The sequence below is a fragment of the Mustela erminea genome, chromosome 1, assembly GCF_009829155.1.
Source record: "Mustela erminea isolate mMusErm1 chromosome 1, mMusErm1.Pri, whole genome shotgun sequence".
Classification (NCBI taxonomy): domain Eukaryota; kingdom Metazoa; phylum Chordata; class Mammalia; order Carnivora; family Mustelidae; genus Mustela; species Mustela erminea.
In genome coordinates, this window is record NC_045614.1 from 781,320 (window position 1) to 798,864 (window position 17,545).

The 17,545-nt window shown below is 63.9% G+C and overlaps 2 protein-coding genes and 2 non-coding genes across 4 annotated transcripts; 2 read left to right on the forward strand and 2 right to left on the reverse strand.

The window, feature by feature from the left end:
• Positions 1-2,594: 2,594 nt before the first annotated feature.
• Positions 2,595-2,667, reverse strand: TRNAF-GAA. Its single transcript has one exon. It is a non-coding gene; the product is annotated as a tRNA-Phe (tRNA).
• A 130-nt stretch (positions 2,668-2,797) lies between these two features.
• On the forward strand, positions 2,798-2,871 carry TRNAN-GUU. The gene has a single exon. It is a non-coding gene; the product is annotated as a tRNA-Asn (tRNA).
• A 151-nt stretch (positions 2,872-3,022) lies between these two features.
• NDUFS7 (NADH:ubiquinone oxidoreductase core subunit S7) lies at positions 3,023-9,634 on the forward strand. The gene is made up of 8 exons (XM_032305099.1): positions 3,023-3,166; positions 3,884-3,917; positions 4,962-5,030; positions 5,512-5,629; positions 6,677-6,856; positions 6,930-6,976; positions 7,647-7,735; positions 9,451-9,634. Exons 1-8 carry the CDS (start codon positions 3,151-3,153, stop codon positions 9,546-9,548), a joined length of 651 nt encoding a protein of 216 aa, XP_032160990.1. The 5' UTR covers positions 3,023-3,150; the 3' UTR covers positions 9,549-9,634.
• Positions 9,635-10,154: 520 nt separating this feature from the next.
• GAMT (guanidinoacetate N-methyltransferase) lies at positions 10,155-13,019 on the reverse strand. The gene is made up of 6 exons (XM_032305087.1): positions 12,770-13,019; positions 11,685-11,830; positions 11,453-11,516; positions 11,122-11,189; positions 10,853-10,963; positions 10,155-10,519 (listed from the first exon to the last, which is right to left on the reverse strand). Exons 1-6 carry the CDS (start codon positions 12,948-12,950, stop codon positions 10,379-10,381), a joined length of 711 nt encoding a protein of 236 aa, XP_032160978.1. The 5' UTR covers positions 12,951-13,019; the 3' UTR covers positions 10,155-10,378.
• Between the last annotated feature and the right edge of the window lie 4,526 nt (positions 13,020-17,545).

Here is a 17,545-nt window from a genome sequence, read left to right on the forward strand (position 1 = left end):
TGGTGGTGGGGGCCGGCGGCTGTCGTGGGCCGTCGCCGCAGGTGCAGTCTGCCCGTGGGGCCCCCCGCGTTAAATGCCTTCTGCAGCCCTGTTGGGGACCCTGAGGGTGCTGGTCCTAAGGCCGCTGGCCTAATGGGGGCCCCTGGAGAAGCAGGCACAGCTGGGACGGACTTCCCGCAGGCAGCCAACGCCTGGCCCCTGGCTCCTCCCGGCTCCCACTCTCAGGCCGGGTCATTCTCCAGCAGCCGTCCCGGGTGCTGCGGGGGCCGAGCGTCCTGCACCGTTCGCTCAGTGCCGGGAGCACCCCTCACCACAAACCGGGCGGGCTTGCCTACCCCCCCCCCGCCCCCCGCACCCTGCCTTCCCTCTGCAGTCCCGCTCGCTGGCCTCTGTGTGGCCCCCCTGCCTCCCCCCTCCCCCTGCCCATTCCTTCTCTGAACTGCTTCCCATCCGGACCCTAAGGCCCTGCAGAAGCTCCTGCTAAGCCGGCGGTCCCAGCCCGCGCACCCGTGGTCACTCCTGCTTCCGGAGACGGGAATCGTCATTGCACATACCTTGGCCCTTCTTCAAGTCTATTGTTTTATCTAAAAACTGATTTTTAAAAAGTCACTGGGGTGCAGTGGGGGGGGCCTGGCTGGCTCAGCTGGTGGAGTGTTTGACTCTTGATCTTGGGGTTGTAATTTAGAGCCCGGTGTTGGGCACAGAATTACTTAAAATCTTTAGGGGTGCCTGGGTGGCTCAGTCAATGAAGCATCTACCTTTGGCTTTGGTCATGATGCCAGGGTCCTGGGATCGAGTCCCGTGTCGAAGTACTTGTGTGCCCTTGCTCGCTCTCTGCCAAATAAAATCTTTTTTTTTTTTTTTAAAGATTTTATTAATTTGACAGAGAGAAATCACAAGTAGACGGAGAGGCAGCCAGAGAGAGAGAGAGAGATAGGGAAGCAGGCTCCCTGCTGAGCAGAGAGCCCAATGCGGGACTCGATCCCAGGACCCTGAGATCATGACCTGAGATCATGACCTGAGCCGAAGGCAGCGGCTTAACCCACTGAGCCACCCAGGTGCCCCCAAATAAAATCTTTAAAGAGTAAAGTCTTTAGGGGCGCCTGGGTGGCTCAGTGGGTTAAGCCTCTGCCTTCCGCTCAGGTCATGATCCTAGGGTCCTGGGATCGAGCCCCATATCGGGCTCTCTGCTCAGTGGGGAGCCTGCTTCCCCCTCTCTCTCTGCCTGCCTCTCTGCCTACTTGTGATCTCTGTCTGTCAAATAAAGCCTTTAAGTTAAAAAAAAAAAAAAAAAGCAACTGAAGGGAAAAAAGTAAGATCTTTAAAGAAAAAAACAACTAATTCACAGGATGCGTGGGTTACTCGGTTGGGCATCTGCCTTCAGCTCAGGTCATGATCTTGGGGTTTGGGGTTGGAGTCCACACTCAGGCTCCCTGCTCAGTGTGGAGTCCGCTTCTCCCTCTGCGCCCCCCACCCCTGCTCATACCCACACACGAGTGCTCTCTCTCTCTCTCAAATAAAATCTTAAAAAAAACTATTCACTACAGGGTAAGAATCCAAAACCTCAGGGAGGCACAGTGGCACAAGAAATAGTCTGTCCCTGATTCAGGGGCCCTCCTGCCCATGTTCCCGGCACCTGGCCCCTGGTGTGTGCTGTCCCTTCTTGGGGTCTCTGCTACCTTCCCCAGACCCTCCTCGCCCTCTGTCCGCTCACCCAGCTCACTCCCCAGCAGGCCTCCATGGCGGGGCCTCCCCCAAGCCTGGCTCTGACCTCCCTGTCCACCTCACTGCCTCCTTCAAGCAGCCTTGACCGCGCCCACGGCCCCCCGCAGCTGGCAAAGGCTCCACTTTGGTTCCTATGGGATTGGCAATTCACTGAGGCGACTCTCACGTCTCTTGAGGCGAAGTTCAGCTGGGGCTGGGGGCCCGGACCCCAGGGCTCCTGCAAGGATGTTGTGGGAAAACAAAACTTGCAGATAGCTCAGACTTCAGCAACAGGCACTTTGGTTCATGAATTGCAGCAAATGTGTCTGGCGGTGTCAGCAGCTAACAATGGGGGACTGGGTGTTGGGTGCACAGGAGCCCCACTCCTGGGCAACTTTTCTGTGACTCGAAGGAGCCTAAAATGCAAAGTTGACGTAAGTTGGGAAGTCCAGCTCCATGGCCAGCCGGGCGCAGGAGGGAGAGGGCGGAGGTCCCTCTCCTCCGTCCTGGGACTTGGAGCTCCCCGGCAATCGAGACCAGGGGGGCTGTGCAGGGGTTCGCGGGCCTGGAAGGCTCCTGCCGGGAGGCCTGCCTGCCGCTGGCCTGCGCTTGCCTGTGGGAGCCTCAGTTTCCCCCAAGGGTAAAATCCAGCAGGATCGCAAGAATTTCACCGGTTTGGGTGTTCGCGACAAGAAGCGCCTTTTATTCCTGCCCTTTAAAGAGTATTGGGAATTGGGGTGGAGTCCACGTTTGGGCTGGAATCAAGGTCTTGAGGGCGGAGACAGGGGTTTGGCGGCCCTGTTCCGTCCCCCCGTGGGCCGGGGCCAGCGGCCCTGCCCCTCATCCGCAGAATGGGGTAGGAAAGGCAAGAGCCGCGGCGCCAAAACAGCTGCCGAAACCCGGGATCGAACCAGGGACCTTTAGATCTTCAGTCTAACGCTCTCCCAACTGAGCTATTTCGGCTGAGCGGCAGGGGTCGCCGTGGCTCGGAGTCCGGCTCGCGCCGCGCCGCCCGCGCGCCGCCACCGCCCGCGCGCGGCCTCCCGGGAGCGCGCGCCTCATAGACGCCCAGGGGGCGGCGGGCGGCAGCGCCGTCTCTGTGGCGCAATCGGTTAGCGCGTTCGGCTGTTAACCGAAAGGTTGGTGGTTCGAGCCCACCCAGGGACGCGGTTTTCGCCTTTTGCTCCCGACGGGAGGAGAAGGCGAGCGACCGGCCCGCTTTTGCCGCGACGCCTCCCGCGTCCCCGGGCCCCTGCGCCCCCGCCGGGCCCGCGCGTCCCGGGGGGCTTCCGGGGCGCGCGGCGGGGGCCCGTCCGCGGAGGCGGAACGTCGTGGCGCCGGGGCCCGGCTTCCGCGCAGCAGCCGAGCCGCTTTGGCAGGCGGCCCCGGGGACCCGGAGCGCCGGCGCGGACGGACCGCAGAGGTTGTTTGAAGGCCGCGGCGGACATGGCGGCTCTGGCGGGTGAGCGGGTCGGGGCCGCGGGGCTGCGGCGGCCGCGCGCTCGGGAGCTGGGCACCTGCGGCCTGGGGCGGCCTGCGCGGGCTCAGGGGCCGGGGTTGCGCGGCCGGCGGTGGTCCGCGTCCCGGGGGCGCGATCCCGCAGGCCCCGAGGGGACGGCGCTGCCCGCGCCGCGAGCGCATCCCCGGCCCTGAGTCTGCGCGCGAGGCCGCGGGGGCCCCGGAGCGCCGCGGGCCGGCTCGGTCGTCAGGCCCAGCCGGAGGACCCAGCGGACCCCGGGGAGGCCCCGGCGTCATGGGAGAGAGCCAGGCGCCCCACGACGCGGATGGGGGTAGAACAGGTGCCCCGAGCGACCCCGGGGGACGGTAGGGCGCGAAACCCGCCCGTTAGGAAGGGCCGGCGTGTGCCCGCCTGGGGCACGGAGCTCCAAGCGGCGGGACCGGCCAGTGCAAAGGCCCTGAGGCAGGACCGACACTGACGTGCGGAGGAACGGGAGGCTGGCTGGCCCGGGGGTGAGGTGGCCTTTTTGTCCGGGCAGGGGAGGGTCACTGTGTGGGTCCCATTTGCAGAGGCCCCTCTTTACCGAGCGTGGAATTTAGATAGACCAAGGGTAAGAGGAAGGTTGTGCGGGGCCTGGGGCTCCTGTGCAACCTCCTGGAGGCCGCCGGTGTTGGCTGCTGCCTCCCCCTCACTGCCTGCCCCGCGCGGTTCTCTCCGCAGCTCCCCGCCTGCTCCGCCCGATCCTGGCTCTGCGGTGAGTGTCTGCGTCTCTCCAGCCACAAGGCCCTGCCGGGGCAGGCTCTGTGGAGGGGGGGTGCTGGGAGGGCCCTCCAGCAGCATCAGGCGGCCAGGGGGGCCGGGTGGTGCCCACCTCCTGAAGGTCCCGTGGTGAGTCAGGCAGCAACAGGGACCGGCAGTGGACTGGCCGTCTCCTCCAGCAGCTGGTGGCCAGGCCCCTCCATGGGGACAGTCCAGGTGGTGGCAAAGCATTCACACCCGCATCCACTCCCGGCGCACCTGCTACTGTCGCAGGAAGGCGTTTGGTGCTTCTGCTCAGGTGGCAGCCTCCCCTAGGCCTTCTCAGGTCAGGGAGGCTGGCAGTCCCGGGCCTCTCTCCGTGGACAGAGCCCAGAAATGGAATCTCCGGCGCCCTGGGGCAGGGACATGGCGGATCTCAGGAGAGGCTCTCCTGATGGGGGGAGGTGGGAGGCTTCAAGGAGCATGTGGCTTTGGGCTGAATTTGCCTTGTTTCCGTAAGACCATTTTTCTAGGAATCACTTGCGTTCACTGAAAAATAAAGGAGAAAATGAGAGAACTAGGAAATGGAAAGCAGACCCCTTTTGGACAGGCTCAGCAGACTTTCCATGGAGGGCCAGATGGGCTCTGTGCAGGCTGCTCCGCTCTGCCTTTGTGAAAACAGGCAGAGATGGGTGGATGTGGTTGTGTGTCAATAAAACTTTATTGACAGGGGCGCCTGGGTGGCTCAGTGGTTAAGCCTCTGCCTTCGGCTTGGGTCATGATCTCAGGGTCCTGGGATCGGGCCCCGCATGGGGCTCTGCTCAGCAGGGAGCCTGCTTCCCCCCTCTCTCTCTCTGCCTGCCTCTCTACCTACGTGTGATCTCTCTCTGTCAAATAAATAAATAAAATCTTAAAAAAAAAAAAAACTTTATTGACAAAAACAGGCAGAGGCCAGATTTGGCCCCTGGGAGAAGTGTCCCCATCGTGCGCCAGCACAGCCCCTGTCACAGCGCCTCGGGGCACCCCAGGCTCCTCTTCATGTGCACCCCTTTCCCTGCAGCTCCGGTGTGGGCGTGGCTACGCAGGTGCGTGGTGTCCACTCGAGTGTGGCCGCTGACAGCCCCAGCAGGTAAGGCCAGGCTTTCTGGGACCTGCACACACTTAAGCCCTCGCAGCAGCCCTGGGTGGCAGCAGGGCCCTCCCTCCACCATCAGGGTGAGGCAGCATGGAGCCCTGCCCTCGGAGCCCTGCCCGGCCCCGTCCTGCACATCCCAGACAATGGCTGTGCGACCCGAGACCAGCAGGGCCCTTGATAGTGTGTCAGCAGAGCTCAGGGACACCAAGTTCCTCTGGGGACACAGGCCCACGGGGGCCATAGCCGGCAGCCGTCATTCATGCGGTCATTCAGCATGTGTGTCCTGCCCTGGGCCAGAGTGCCGGACCCTGAGCACCGGACCCTGGCGGCCCCCTCCCGCTGGAGCCGGCCCAGACCAGGCCATAGTGCCGGCTTGCTGCTGCCCCCTGAGGGGCTGCTCCAGGCCCGACCAAGGTGTGGAGTGTTGGGGTGCCTGCCTGGCTAATGTCCACCCCCGGCGTGTGTTCCCATCCAGCACCCAGCCCGCTGCGTCCACGGCTGGAGCTGTGCTCCCCAAATCTGCCGCCCTTCCCAGCAGCCGGGGCGAGTATGTGGTGGCCAAGCTCGATGACCTCGTCAACTGGGCCCGCCGGGTGAGCCCCGACCCCCCGTGCCCCCCGGCCTCCTGCTCCCACATGCTCCCCCTGCACACTGCGCCTGTCCTCTGCGGGGCCTGCTGTCCCCTTTGTGCCCCTGCCCCGATCTGGTCTCTCGCTCCGCCCCGGGGAACACGACCGCCTCCCTTCTGTGGATTTCCTGTTTCTGTTTCTTCTTCTTCCTTCTCTTTCAATGAGGACATGATTTTAACTGGGAAACCAGAGCACGTCTAGAACAGGGGTTCCTTCCTGGGAAAAACCTGAGAGCAGCCCGCCCCCAGGCCCCCAGTGCTCAGCCTGCACAGTCTGCGTGTTGTGTGTACGTCTTTTGCCTCCCCCTGACTCACAGGAGCGCCTCGCTCTGCTGGGGGTGCTTGGGGTCCGTTCCTGCGTGTGTGTGTCCTGGCGTCCCATCAGGGTCTGTGGCTCCAGCACAGACGTGGCCGCTGCAGTGTTGTCCTAACTGTGCACACCTGCGTGCTGTCCAGGTCGCCTTCTTGTGTAGCCCACAAGAGTGAGGCAGGCAGGACCCCGTGCAGGTCCCGGAAGAGGCAGGGGCGGCAGGGAAGGCTCAAGCCGAGAAGTACCGCAGGAGGGAGGCAGGCACCGAATGGATGGAGGAAGTGGTCAGAGGGCAGCCAAGGGCAGCCAGGAGGCCTTCCTGGAGGAATAGGCATTTGGAGTCCTTGAACCCTAGGACGTGTTACAAATGAGTCAGTGGCAGGGGCTGAGCCCCAGGGTCTCGACTGTGCGACGTGCGGCTTTCCCGGCACTCAGAGCCCCGCGTGCTGTGCCGAAAGCTGGGCCACTCACTGCCTGAACCACCGGTTAGCACTCGTTTCACCTGGGCTCGGGTTCTTCTTCGGGAACGTGGCCGCCGGAAGGTGCTGGCCCACAGATGTGGCTTGTTTTCCCTTCCTGGTACCGCCCTGGGCCGGTGACCCTTCGGGGCCTGGCGGTGCCGTGGCGGCCGTGGGGAGGCCTGGTGGCCGGGCCCCGAGCTGCGGCGGCACCGTGCCCCGGCTGAGCGCCCTGCCCCCGCAGAGCTCCCTGTGGCCCATGACCTTCGGCCTGGCCTGCTGCGCGGTGGAGATGATGCACATGGCCGCGCCGCGCTACGACATGGACCGCTTCGGCGTGGTCTTCCGCGCCAGCCCGCGCCAGTCCGACGTGATGATCGTGGCCGGCACGCTCACCAACAAGATGGCCCCCGCGCTCCGCAAGGTAGGCCCGGCCCCGAGGCCCACCGCCTGCGCCCCGGCCTCGAGCCGCGGCCAGACCCCGCCGTCTCTTCCAGGTGTACGACCAGATGCCCGAGCCGCGCTACGTCGTGTCCATGGGGAGGTGAGTGCCCGCCTCGCCGCCGCGCCCCTGCCTGTCTCCGCTCCCTCTGCCGCGGCCCATCCCCAGGGCGCCCCTCCTGCGCTGCTCGGGGTCGCCCGTTCTGGCCCTGTGGCACGGCCGTAAGTGGCACCGCTCCGTGGGCCGTCTGCGCGCCCCTCGCCCCGCTGCCCGCCGCCCTCCCCGGTCCCTTCCCCGCACGCCAGCGGCTCCTTCCTCACCTCACTGTTCTGGGAGGTGGAGCTGGGGCCCTGCAGCGCCCCTGTCCAAGTGCACAGCTCCAGGACGGGCCACGGATTCACGGGGCTGTCCGCTGTAGCCCCTAGTTCCAGAACATTCCATCATCCTCCAAGGAAACGTTCCCATTATCCCCCCGACCCCTCTCCTGGACCCCAGCCCCCACGAGCCCCCTCCCATCTGTGGAGGGGCCTGGTCTGGGCGTGTCACTCGTGTGGACTCACACCCCGTGGGGCCTCCGGCGTCTGGTTCCCTCCCTGCGGCCGTGGGCTCGGGCCGTCCATTTGCTTCAGTCTCCCCGGTCCTCGGGTGGCCGTTCCTCTCTTCAGGGACTGCGCGTCCCCGTCCTGCCCATTCCTGGCTCTTCTTTGCCCCTGGAGGCAGGTGGGGGGGCAGGGCCGGCGCCAGCGTGCGCTCACCGTGCCGCCTCCTCCAGCTGTGCCAACGGAGGAGGCTACTACCACTACTCGTACTCCGTGGTGAGGGGCTGTGACCGCATCGTGCCCGTGGACATCTACGTCCCAGGTGAGCCCGCCCCGTCCGTGTCACAGGCTCCCCACACCCCTGCAGGGGCTGCGGGCTCCCGCCCTTCCCAGGCAAACCGGTGTAGGCACAAGCAGAAGAGGGAAGCCCCAGTCCCTCCTCCCTTGTGCCCTGAAGGTCTCCCCAGCTGCAGAGTCTTGGGTCTTACCCAGCCGGGGGCCCCGGCCGGTGCGGGAGGAAGCCTGAGCCTGCGCTGGGTGAGGACGGCTCCTCGGCCGTCTGCAGACGCACTTTGCGTGGTTCCACACGGCAGACACAAGCCAGAGAGACGCAGTTAGAAAGCAGAACGGTCCCCGAGGTCAGGGCCGGGGTGCATGGGGTCTCGTTCTCATGAGGAGGGCGCGGCTCCCTTGGAGCCCAGGTCGCCGGGGTGGCCGGACGGCACAGATGGAAACGCCCGACGCAGTCACGTGCGTCGGGAAAGCGAGGAGCCTCTGCGATCCTGTCCCCGGAAAAGGACCGCGTGTCTGCGTGAAGCCTGTGTCTGGCCGCGCTTGGGCCCCCGGGCCTCTGCCCTTCCTGTGTCGGAGGTCAGGGTTCAGCTGGTGGTGCTCAGTTGCAGACGGAGACCCGTGTTCCTGGGTTCTCAGTGCCCCCACAGGAAGCCCAACCTGAGCCCTGGCAAGGCGAGTCGAGTCGAGGACACTCGAGGCGCCAACTCCAGGCTGCCCGGGAAGGTTTAGGTCACGACACTCTGGTGCCCTTCAGAGGGACGGTGGTTGGCGGTGATAAGCGTTCTGGAGACATTTGCTGAGGGTGTTGGCCACGCCAGCCCCCAGGGTGTTCCCCATTGTGGGGTGCTGGGTCCCGTCTGGGGGGGTGGGCATGGGAGAATCCATCCTGCGGATAGAGGCCAGGCCCTGCCCAGCTGCCCCGTTGCCTGTGTGACCGAGGGCAGGTCTCCCCTCTGAGGCCAGCCCCCTGCACCAGGCGGGCTCTGGGGACAGCACTGCCGGATTCTGGGCCGAGGACCAGCTGTGTCTGTGGTTGTCCTTCCGGGCCACTCCCCCCTGGGAGGTGACCTGTCCCTCTGCTTCTGGTGGGGTGGTGGGGATGGGGGCCCCAGGGCTTCCCCTCCTGTGGGCCGTGTGGGCCTCCCTGCCCGGCCTGGCTGTCCTGCCCCCCAGACTCCCCCATCCCTCCCTGCCTTCCAAGGGCACTACCACCAGGGGCTAGCGTGGCCCAGGGTCAGTGGGCTACCTGTGCTTGTCCTCCCAGAGGCCCCAGGCCAGGTCATCGGGCTAGCGGACAGGGCAGCTGGGCCCAGTACAGGCAGCCCAATTGTCTTCACTGCCCATGGCTTGACTACCAGGGTCAGAAACTCAGTGGCTCCTTCCCTGTGATGGGTCGAATCCCCAGCCTGGACAGTACAGGCTAGAGGCGGTGCTGGAGACGGTGCCCTGGCCCCCTCAGACCCTCCCTGGACGTGGCTCTGCTGCCCCCTTCTGGTGCCAGGGCCCATGTGGCCTCCAGCTGCTGTGCCCAGCATCTCCTTTGACCATCCCCATGGAGGCAGAGGCGCACTTTGCCAAGCAGCAGGGGTCTGTCAGTGGCCCTGGGGGCGGCGGTGGCGGGGGCGGTGGAGGCAGTTCCCGGCATGCCGGCACCGGTTGGGGTGGGGCGCAGGGCTCAGGGCGCAGGGCGGGATCTGGCCGCCCGCGGTGGGCAGGGAGACTGAGGCAGGGCCCATCCCGCAGGCTGCCCGCCCACGGCCGAGGCGCTGCTGTACGGCATTCTGCAGCTGCAGAGGAAGATCAAGCGGGAGAAGAAGCTGAGGATTTGGTACCGCAGGTAGCGCGGCCCGGCTCCGGCCCGCTCCGGCTCCCGCGGCTCCTGCCGCCTGCCCCCCCCACCCCACTCTGGTCAATAAACAGAACTCCGCGTGTCCCCCTCCCTGTGTGACAGGTGGCTGTGGGCGCGCTGGGAGTGGGAGAGGGGGGCGCTGTGCCAGACAGGCCTAGTCCTGTGCACGGAGCCACTGAGGCCCTGCAAGAGGGCGCTGGAGGGCCGAGAGCCTGGGGATGGAAGAGCGGGTAGCCCCGGGGGTGGCGGCGGGCGCGCCCGGCGCCTGTGGAGGGGTGAGGCGAGGGTCCTGGGGTCAAAGGTTTTGCTTTAAGGCCCTCCCCCTGACCTGATGGGGTGGGACCGGGGACTCGGTGGCTGCGTAGCCCCGATGCGCACTGCCCGCTCTGTGCTTCAGTGGCCGGCTGGGGGACAGGCTGACAAGTGTCCACCCACTATGCCCCAGTGGTCCTATAGGTCTGTCGAGGGCACAGGGAAGCTCACGTGCTGGGGCAGAGTACCCCCCCCGCCCCCGTCTCCCCGGAAGTCGGTTCAACAGATGACGATGTTCTACATGTGTACTGTTTGGAGGGGCAGGAGAAGTCACCACACGCACATGTTTGCACTGTCCTGCTGGTCGGGCAAGCCCAGGGCTGGCGTTTATTGGGTCCTTGAGGACATGGACAGGGAAGGTCAGGGAAGCTTGTCCCACTGCTGGTGTGTCTGGACTCGAACCCAGGACCGAGAGCCCAGAGCCTGCACTCCTGGCTATGAAGGCACTGAGTGGTGGCACCGGGACAGGACTGAAGCCCCCCCGGAGGCTGAGCCCGAGGCCCGGCAGGCTCAGTGCTTACGGACCAGGGGCACGATCATCTGCGGGAAGGCGTAGTAGCGGCACTCGGCCGGTGGGGCCAGCTCCACCAGCTCCACAACGATGTTCTCTCGCCTGAAGCCCGCCTCCAGTAAGGTGGGCACCTGCGTCTCCTGGTGGGGGTGGGGGGTGTCACTTGCAGGGCCATGGGACCCACTCTTCCCAGGACGGCAGTACAGTTGCCGAGGCCCCTGGGAGTCGGGCTCGGCAGCCTGGCCACTGGCCCACAGAACCAGGAGAGCCTACAGCTGCGAGGGCCCCCTCCAGGCGTCTAAGCTCAGGGAGCAGTGCCCCACCGTGGGGCGTCAGCAGGCTGGCCTCCACACAGCGCCCACACAGCAGGGACAGCCTGCCTAACCCTGTAAGGTCCTGGTGGCTGGAGGGGGCCAGAGTGAGGGGCAGTGCAGGGACCTCCCCCCCCCAGCAGAGCTCCCAGGCTGCCGCACCTCAAACATGGTGACGATGTCAGAGTACTGGGACTTCATCAGCTCCCCCCAGGAGGTGAGGTTGCAGTAGGTCAGGAGGCCCCCGGGCTTCAGCAAGCGAAAGGCATGGTCCTGGGCAGGGGACAGTGGTCAGGAGGGAGGTCAGGGGTGTGGACAGAAGCCACTTCCCTGGGGGCCTCCCACCTTCCCTGCCAGTCAGAGAAGCAGGGCGAAGGTGTGAATGCCCCGTCCGCACTCGCCCCTGGGGTGACCCCCCATACAGGCCCTACCCTGATGAACTTGAACTGGTGTGTGTGCCAGGTCTCCTCAGACAGCGGGTAGGTGTCATACAGGATCCCTACACAGGCAGTGGGGGCCAGAGCTCAGGGCTGGGCAGTGGCCCCAGCAGGGTTGTGTGCACAGAGGGCCCGGCTGTGCCCTAAACTCTCGGTCTGCCGCCGCCCCCGGGGACCTTGTCTCCTGCAGCAGTTCTCTGGCATCCGCCACGCACCCCCCCAGGTGACACTACCATGCGCGGTCCTGACAAGGCCCGTCCTCGGGCCACGGAGCGGGGCTCGGGGCGGAAATTCAGGCAGCACCCCCAGACCCCTCTCCCCTTACCATCAAAGTGGCCATCGGGCAGGGCAGGGGCCACATCCTCCCACAGGCCTTGCAAGGGAACCACCTGGGGCCGGGGGGACAAAAAGAGAAGATGGGGGGTCTCTGGTGTCCGGCCTCTCCCCCTCCCCCGGCCGTAAGGGAGAGGGCAGGGGAGTTCCCGGGGGAGAATGCCACTTCCTCCATCCGCAGGGACCGGGCCCCCACGCCCTCCGGGGCAGGCAGGCGTGGGCACCTTGTGTGGCTGCCGCTGGGCCCAGGCCTGGAGCCGCTGGAAGACGCTGTCATTGCACTCGATGACCCAGTGCTCCTCAATGGGGGCCTCCTGCACCTTGGAAGCTGCGATGGCCATGCCGAAGCCAACCTCCAGCACCCGGCCCCCTGGGCACACAAAGAGCCCCGTATCACTCGCCAGGCGGGGGCTGGGCAGCTGCCTGGAGGAGGAGGCACAAGGCCAGGCGGGCACAAGTGGGCCGGAGGTTTGGAACACAGTAGCCCTGAGCGGGAACGGCGTGGGCTCTGGCCAGGGGCCAGGGAGGTGTGGGCAGCCGAGTTTACGCATGGCCCTGGCGGGGGGGTCAGACCCTGGACTCTGAGCCCCACTGGCCCTTATCTCTCCAGTTGGTTACTTTTCTCCACCTCCGACCTTTGCTTGCTACCATAAGGGGGTGCAGGTTTGAGGGCTCAGACCTGCAACAACTGGGGAGGAGATGGGTCCCCACTGGCCCAAAGACGGGCCGGGAACACCCCAGCTAGGCAGGGACGCTGGGTGTGCTCATTCGCCAGGCAGAAGCACAGGTGCCAGAGGACCCATGCCCTGCCCCTGGGGACCCCTCAGACCTCCACCCCTGCAGCTGCTTCCCAGCCTCCGCTCCCCACCCCCAGCCATTCTTAGCACGGGCGGGGCTTCTGCGGGCTTCTGGGCGGCACATTCCCCGCGGATGCCTGGGCAGCGCCCCCGCCCTGCCCCGCCCGACCTCCACAGACCTCCCACCCCCACCTCACGCGGGGAACACGGCTGAGCTCCAGCCGAGGAGGTCGTCGTCGTCGGGCCCATTCCCCCCACCCAGCCTGTCCCTGTCTGCGGGGTTGGGGCCCATCACCCCGGGATAGGAGGTTCCGGTACTAAGGAGGCGCCTGCTGTGTGCAAGCCCGTGCCCGCAGCACCCCCTTTACTTGCCCGTTGCCCCCCGCTAGCCTCATTTTGCGGGCGGGAAAATGGGGACACCGAGGGGCTCGATTGCACCTCAGCGGGAGAGCAGGCTGGACCCCGGATCTGGGCGGCCTTCGGCCTCAGTTTACCCCTGCGCGCCCGGCTACCTTTGGAGGTGGCGGCGGCCGCCAGCGCGTGCATGTAGGGGGTCTCCCAGCGCTCCATCACCGGCTTGCCGAGGATCTGCAGCTGCGTGTCCGCCGCGTCGTAGGCCGCGGGCGCCGCCTGCCACGCGGGGCTGCAGTTCTCGCCTGGGGCGAAGATGGGGGGCGCGGCGGGGGCGCTCATGCTGGCGGCGGGGCGCGCAGCCGGACTCGGCTCGGGACGCGCGGGCCTGGTCGCGCCGAGGCCTTGTGGGGCGGGGGCGGGGCCGGGGCCGGTCGGGGGCGGGGCCGCACGCGGGGGCGGGGCCGGGCGCCTTCTGCGCGGTGGACCCGCGGGCCTGGGGCGGCCACCGCGCGGAAGGCGCCCTGGGCCCAGCCCCGTGACCAGGCGGCGCGCTCGCTAAATGTCGCGGAGTTGAAGCGATGGCCCGGAACGCCCTGCCTGAGACAGAAGGCCGCTCGGACCGGCTAGCCGTGGCTGTGGAATAGGTTGCCCCGGACATGGCCGCTTCAAGCGGCGCCCGTTTATCATCCCTTAGCTGGGTCCCCTGTCCCTCACCCTGTCGGAATGCTGCGGGCAGGGGCCAGCCAGTTGTGGGGGCGCCCCCGAGACCGCCTCTAGGGAAGGGCCCGCTTCCAAGCCTGGGCACTGGCTGTGGGTGGCGGGAGGGCCTCAGTCCACGGCTGCGTGGGCCTCCGCAGGCTGGCCACGTGCTTCATCAGAGCCAGCAGGAGAATCTGCAACGTCAGAGCTGTCCGGAGTCTAATCACAGAAGTGACCCGGTCCTCCTGGCCCGGCACAGGAGGGTAGGGATCACACAGGCCCCGGAAGAGCAGGAAGCCAGGGTCGCTGGGGAACTCTCAGAGGCTGCTGCCCCTACAGAGCCTGAGCGAAAGCAGGGAGGGGGCGTTCAGCTCAGAGCCTCCCTTGTGGCTTCATTGTCCCCTGAGATAAGGGACCTCCCGGTGGTCATCTCCATGCAACTTGGACTCCATCCCAAAAAGCAGCGACTGCACATTACGGTCTGGCTGGCAACTTAGCCAAACGGTTTCTGTTCCAGCTTCCTCTTCCTCTCCTCTCGCCGCACTCCTTCCTGCTCATGTTGGCAAGGGAACGACACGAGGTCACTCCTTGTGAGAGACCCTAGTGTGTGCTGCGACTGTCTGCACTTCACAGCCTGGAGTCCAAGACGGCAAGTGATGTCCGGGACGGGCCACAGCAAGGCTGGGCAGAGAGGACGTGAGGCGGGATGCGTCCGATCCAGTCTTACCAGATTACGTAGACCCATGTCACACATACACACACGTAACGCGTACTGCTGATCACAAAGGGGACCGGTTCGGTCTGAGCGCTCACATGTTACAGAGTTGCCATCAGCCTGCAGAGCCCATCCCCCTGGTGTCCTTTTGGTACGGCTTAGGATGGTTTTTACATTTTTAAATGGCTGGGGGGAAACCCAAAAGACTATTTTTTTTTTTAAGATTTTATTTATTTATCAGAGAGAGAGAGGGGAGAGAGCAAGCATAGGCAGACAGAATGGCAGGCAGAGGCAGAGGGAGAAGCAGGCTCCCCGCCGAGCAAGGAGCCTGATGTGGGACTTGATCCCAGGACGCTGGGATCATGACCTGAGCCGAAGGCAGCTGCTTAACCAACTGAGCCACCCAGGCGTCCCCCAAAAGACTATTTTACAACACATGGAAGTTACATGACATTCACCTTTGTGCGTGGGCAAATAAAGTTGTATCGGCACGGAGCCAGCTCCGCTTGTTACCATCGGCACGCTGGTGTTTTCCAGCTGTAACCGTCCAGGTGAGTCATGGCCGTGAAACCTCACGCCCAACAAAACCAAAAATATTTACTACTTTGTTCTGTACAGAAAAAGTGTGCCAGCCCTGCTGTGCGGCAATGGGTCCTGGGAAGTGATGTTCATTCATTCATCAGACACATAAGGAGTACCTCAATTTGGGGGTTCCATCCGGACTCCCTTGGAGCTCAGAGCCTACTGGGGAGGGGAATGAACAAGAATAAGTGATAAGTGAGGCACCTGGCTAGCTCCATCTGTGGAGTGTGCGGCTCTAGGTGTCAGGGTCGTGAGTTCAAGCCCCACGCCGGGCGTGGCGCCTACTTAAAAAAAATAAAACACTAAGTGAATGAGATAATTACAAGCCACATGGCAACCATGACAGAACAGTCCTGTGGTTGCTGTCCAGTGCCTCTCTGCTTTACCCGCCAATATCCATGTTACCATATGTATGTGTATATATGTAGTATACAAAATTATAACTTGATTTTTTTTTTTAAGATTTTATTTATTTGACAGACAGAGATCACAAGCAGGCAGAGAGGCAGGCAGAGAGAGAGAAGGAAGCAGGCTCCCTGCTGAGCAGAGAGCCCGATGTGGGACTCGATCCCAGGACCCTGAGATCATGACCTGAGCCGAAGGCAGCCGCTTAACCAACTGAGCCACCCAGGCGTCCCAACTTGATTTTTTTTTAAAGATTTATTTGACAGAGATCACAAGTAGGCAGAGACGTGGCGGGGTGGGGGAAGCAGGCTCCCCGCTGAGCAGAGACACCCCCCCCCGCCATGGGGGGCTCCATCCCAGGACCCTGAGGTCATGATCTGAGCAGAAGGCAGAGGCTTAACCCACTGAGCCACCCAGGCGTCCCCTCTTCTTACTTCAAAGACAAAACTTTTGAATTAAGAGGGATAGGGCAGATATTTGTACATTGTGTTCACAGTGGCCAGAAGGTGGAAACCACCCAAATGTCTGTGAGTAGATGGAGGATAAACACAACCTGCCCGTCCATCCACACACTGGAATATCATTCACCCCAAGAAAGGGAGGGACCCTGTCTCCTGCCACCACGCGGAGGGACTCGAGGACATGGAGCTCAGTGAGAGGAGCCAGACCCAGAAGGACCCATCCTGCAGGTCCCCACTCCCAGGAGGGCCCAGAGGAGTCCCCTCCGCACAGACAGAGAGGAGCGGGTGGGAGCGGGGGCTGGGGCAGGGGTGGGGAGTCCGTGCTTCGTGGGGACAGGGTCTCCGTGTGGGCGGATGGAGAGTTCTGGAGACGGAGGGTGGTGTGAGGGCTTCCCGCCACTGAGTGGTGCACTTAGAGATGGTTATGATTTTGAATTTTATGTTTATTGTCCAGCATTTGAAAAGAGAGCAAAGCTATATTTTATGGATTGGATATGCATGTCTCCATGTTAGAAGTAAACTCAGAAGTAAACTCCACATACCTGTCATTGTCACAGCATTCGCTCTGGGGCAGGAGGTAGGAAATGAGTCAGGAAGGAGGGAAAAACAAACTGGCTAGTTTATCTTTTTTTTTTTTTTTATAAAGATTTTATTTATTTATTGGACAGACAGAGATCACAAGTAGGCAGAGAGGCAGGCAGAGAGAGAGGAGGAAGCAGGCTCCCCGCTGAGCAGAGAGCCCTGAGATCAGGACCTGAGCCGAAGGTAGTGGCTCAACCCACTGAGCCACCCAGGTGCCTGCTAGTTTATCTTTTTTAAAAGATACGGAGTAGGGGCGCCTGGGGGGCTCAGTGGGTTAAGCCAATCTCTTCCACTCAGGTCATGATCCTGGAGTCCTGGGATCGAGTCCCGCCTCAGGCTCCCTGCTTGGCTGGGAGTCTGCTTCTCCCTCTGGCCTCCTCCCCACTCATGCTCTCTCTCTCTCTCTCCCTCAAATAAATAAATGAGATTAAAAAATATATATACAGGGCGCCTGGGTGGCTCAGTGGGTTAAGCCGCTGCCTTCAGCTCAGGTCATGATCTCAGGGTCCTGGGATCGAGGTCCGCATGGGGCTCTCTGCTCAGCGGGGAGCCTGCTTCCCTCTCTCTCTCTGCCTGCCTCTCTGCCTACTTGTGATCTCTGTCAAATAAATAAATAAAATCTTAAAAAAAAAAAATATATATATATATATACATACACAGAGTAAACATACAAAGCCCTAACATGTTTGCCCCCGTGGCAGGTGCAGGACCCCGCTCTTCCACCCGGCACCCCGCCTGCACTGTCAGCGGACCTTCTAAGTAGATTGCACGCCCACCGCAGAGCTACTGACTGAGCCAGCCAGGCACCCCGGCGTCCACCTTGTCAAGAATGTATTATTTGGAACAGTTGGTGTCTGGCTTCCGTCACTTGACCGCATCCTGTGTATCTCACCGGGGCCCTCTGTGGTTTCCTTGCGCAGATGCCCGTGGATGGACGTGTGGGTTCCGACCCATTTCCGGCTCCTCTAACAGCTGGGAGCACCCCGGGACATCTCTGCGCTCACAGTGGGGCCAGCATGTGCGGGACACATTCCTGGAAGTGGGGCCGAGCTCCCTCCTGCTTGCTCCCCGCATCGGGGACACGCCGCGAAGCCTGGCCCCCGCGCTTTCTTCCCCGCACGCCTTGGGCATGTCCTTCCAGCGCCGCGGACCCCGCGGGGCGCCAGGGCCTGCCTCCCGTCCGGACTCCTCCGACCTGCAGAGCGCCGGAGCCGTGCACGAGGGCGGTCCCCGGGGCGCGGACCGACCGCCTGCCCGCCGCGACCCGCCCCGGACCGCTCGCTGCCCGCCCGCCCTGCGGAGGCGCCGAAGGAGGTCCCGCGCCCCGGCGGCCGCTCTAGGGGACGCGAGGCCCGCGTGCTCGGCCAACTCGAAGCGCCCGGGGGCTCGCGCCGCCCGCCTGGGACCCGGCCCCTCCGCCGCTTCAGGCTGACCCTGACGAGTACAGGCACCTGCCGCCGGCGGAGAGCGACGCAGCCGCGCGGCGCCGC

Bases quoted from the DNA above. Each gene is read 5' to 3' on its own strand.
- NDUFS7 (XM_032305099.1), top strand. The intron at 5,630-6,676 runs GTGAGCCCCGAC...CTGCCCCCGCAG, and splicing joins TCGTCAACTGGGCCCGCCGG to AGCTCCCTGTGGCCCATGAC. The intron at 6,977-7,646 runs GTGAGTGCCCGC...CGCCTCCTCCAG, and splicing joins TACGTCGTGTCCATGGGGAG to CTGTGCCAACGGAGGAGGCT.
- GAMT (XM_032305087.1), bottom strand. From the start codon at position 12,950: ATGAGCGCCCCCGCCGCGCCCCCCATCTTCGCCCCAGGCGAGAACTGC. The intron at 11,517-11,684 runs GTGCCCACGCCT...CCCCGGCCCCAG, and splicing joins CCCAGCGGCAGCCACACAAG to GTGGTTCCCTTGCAAGGCCT. The intron at 10,520-10,852 runs GTGCGGCAGCCT...CACCCCCACCAG, and splicing joins ACATCGTCACCATGTTTGAG to GAGACGCAGGTGCCCACCTT.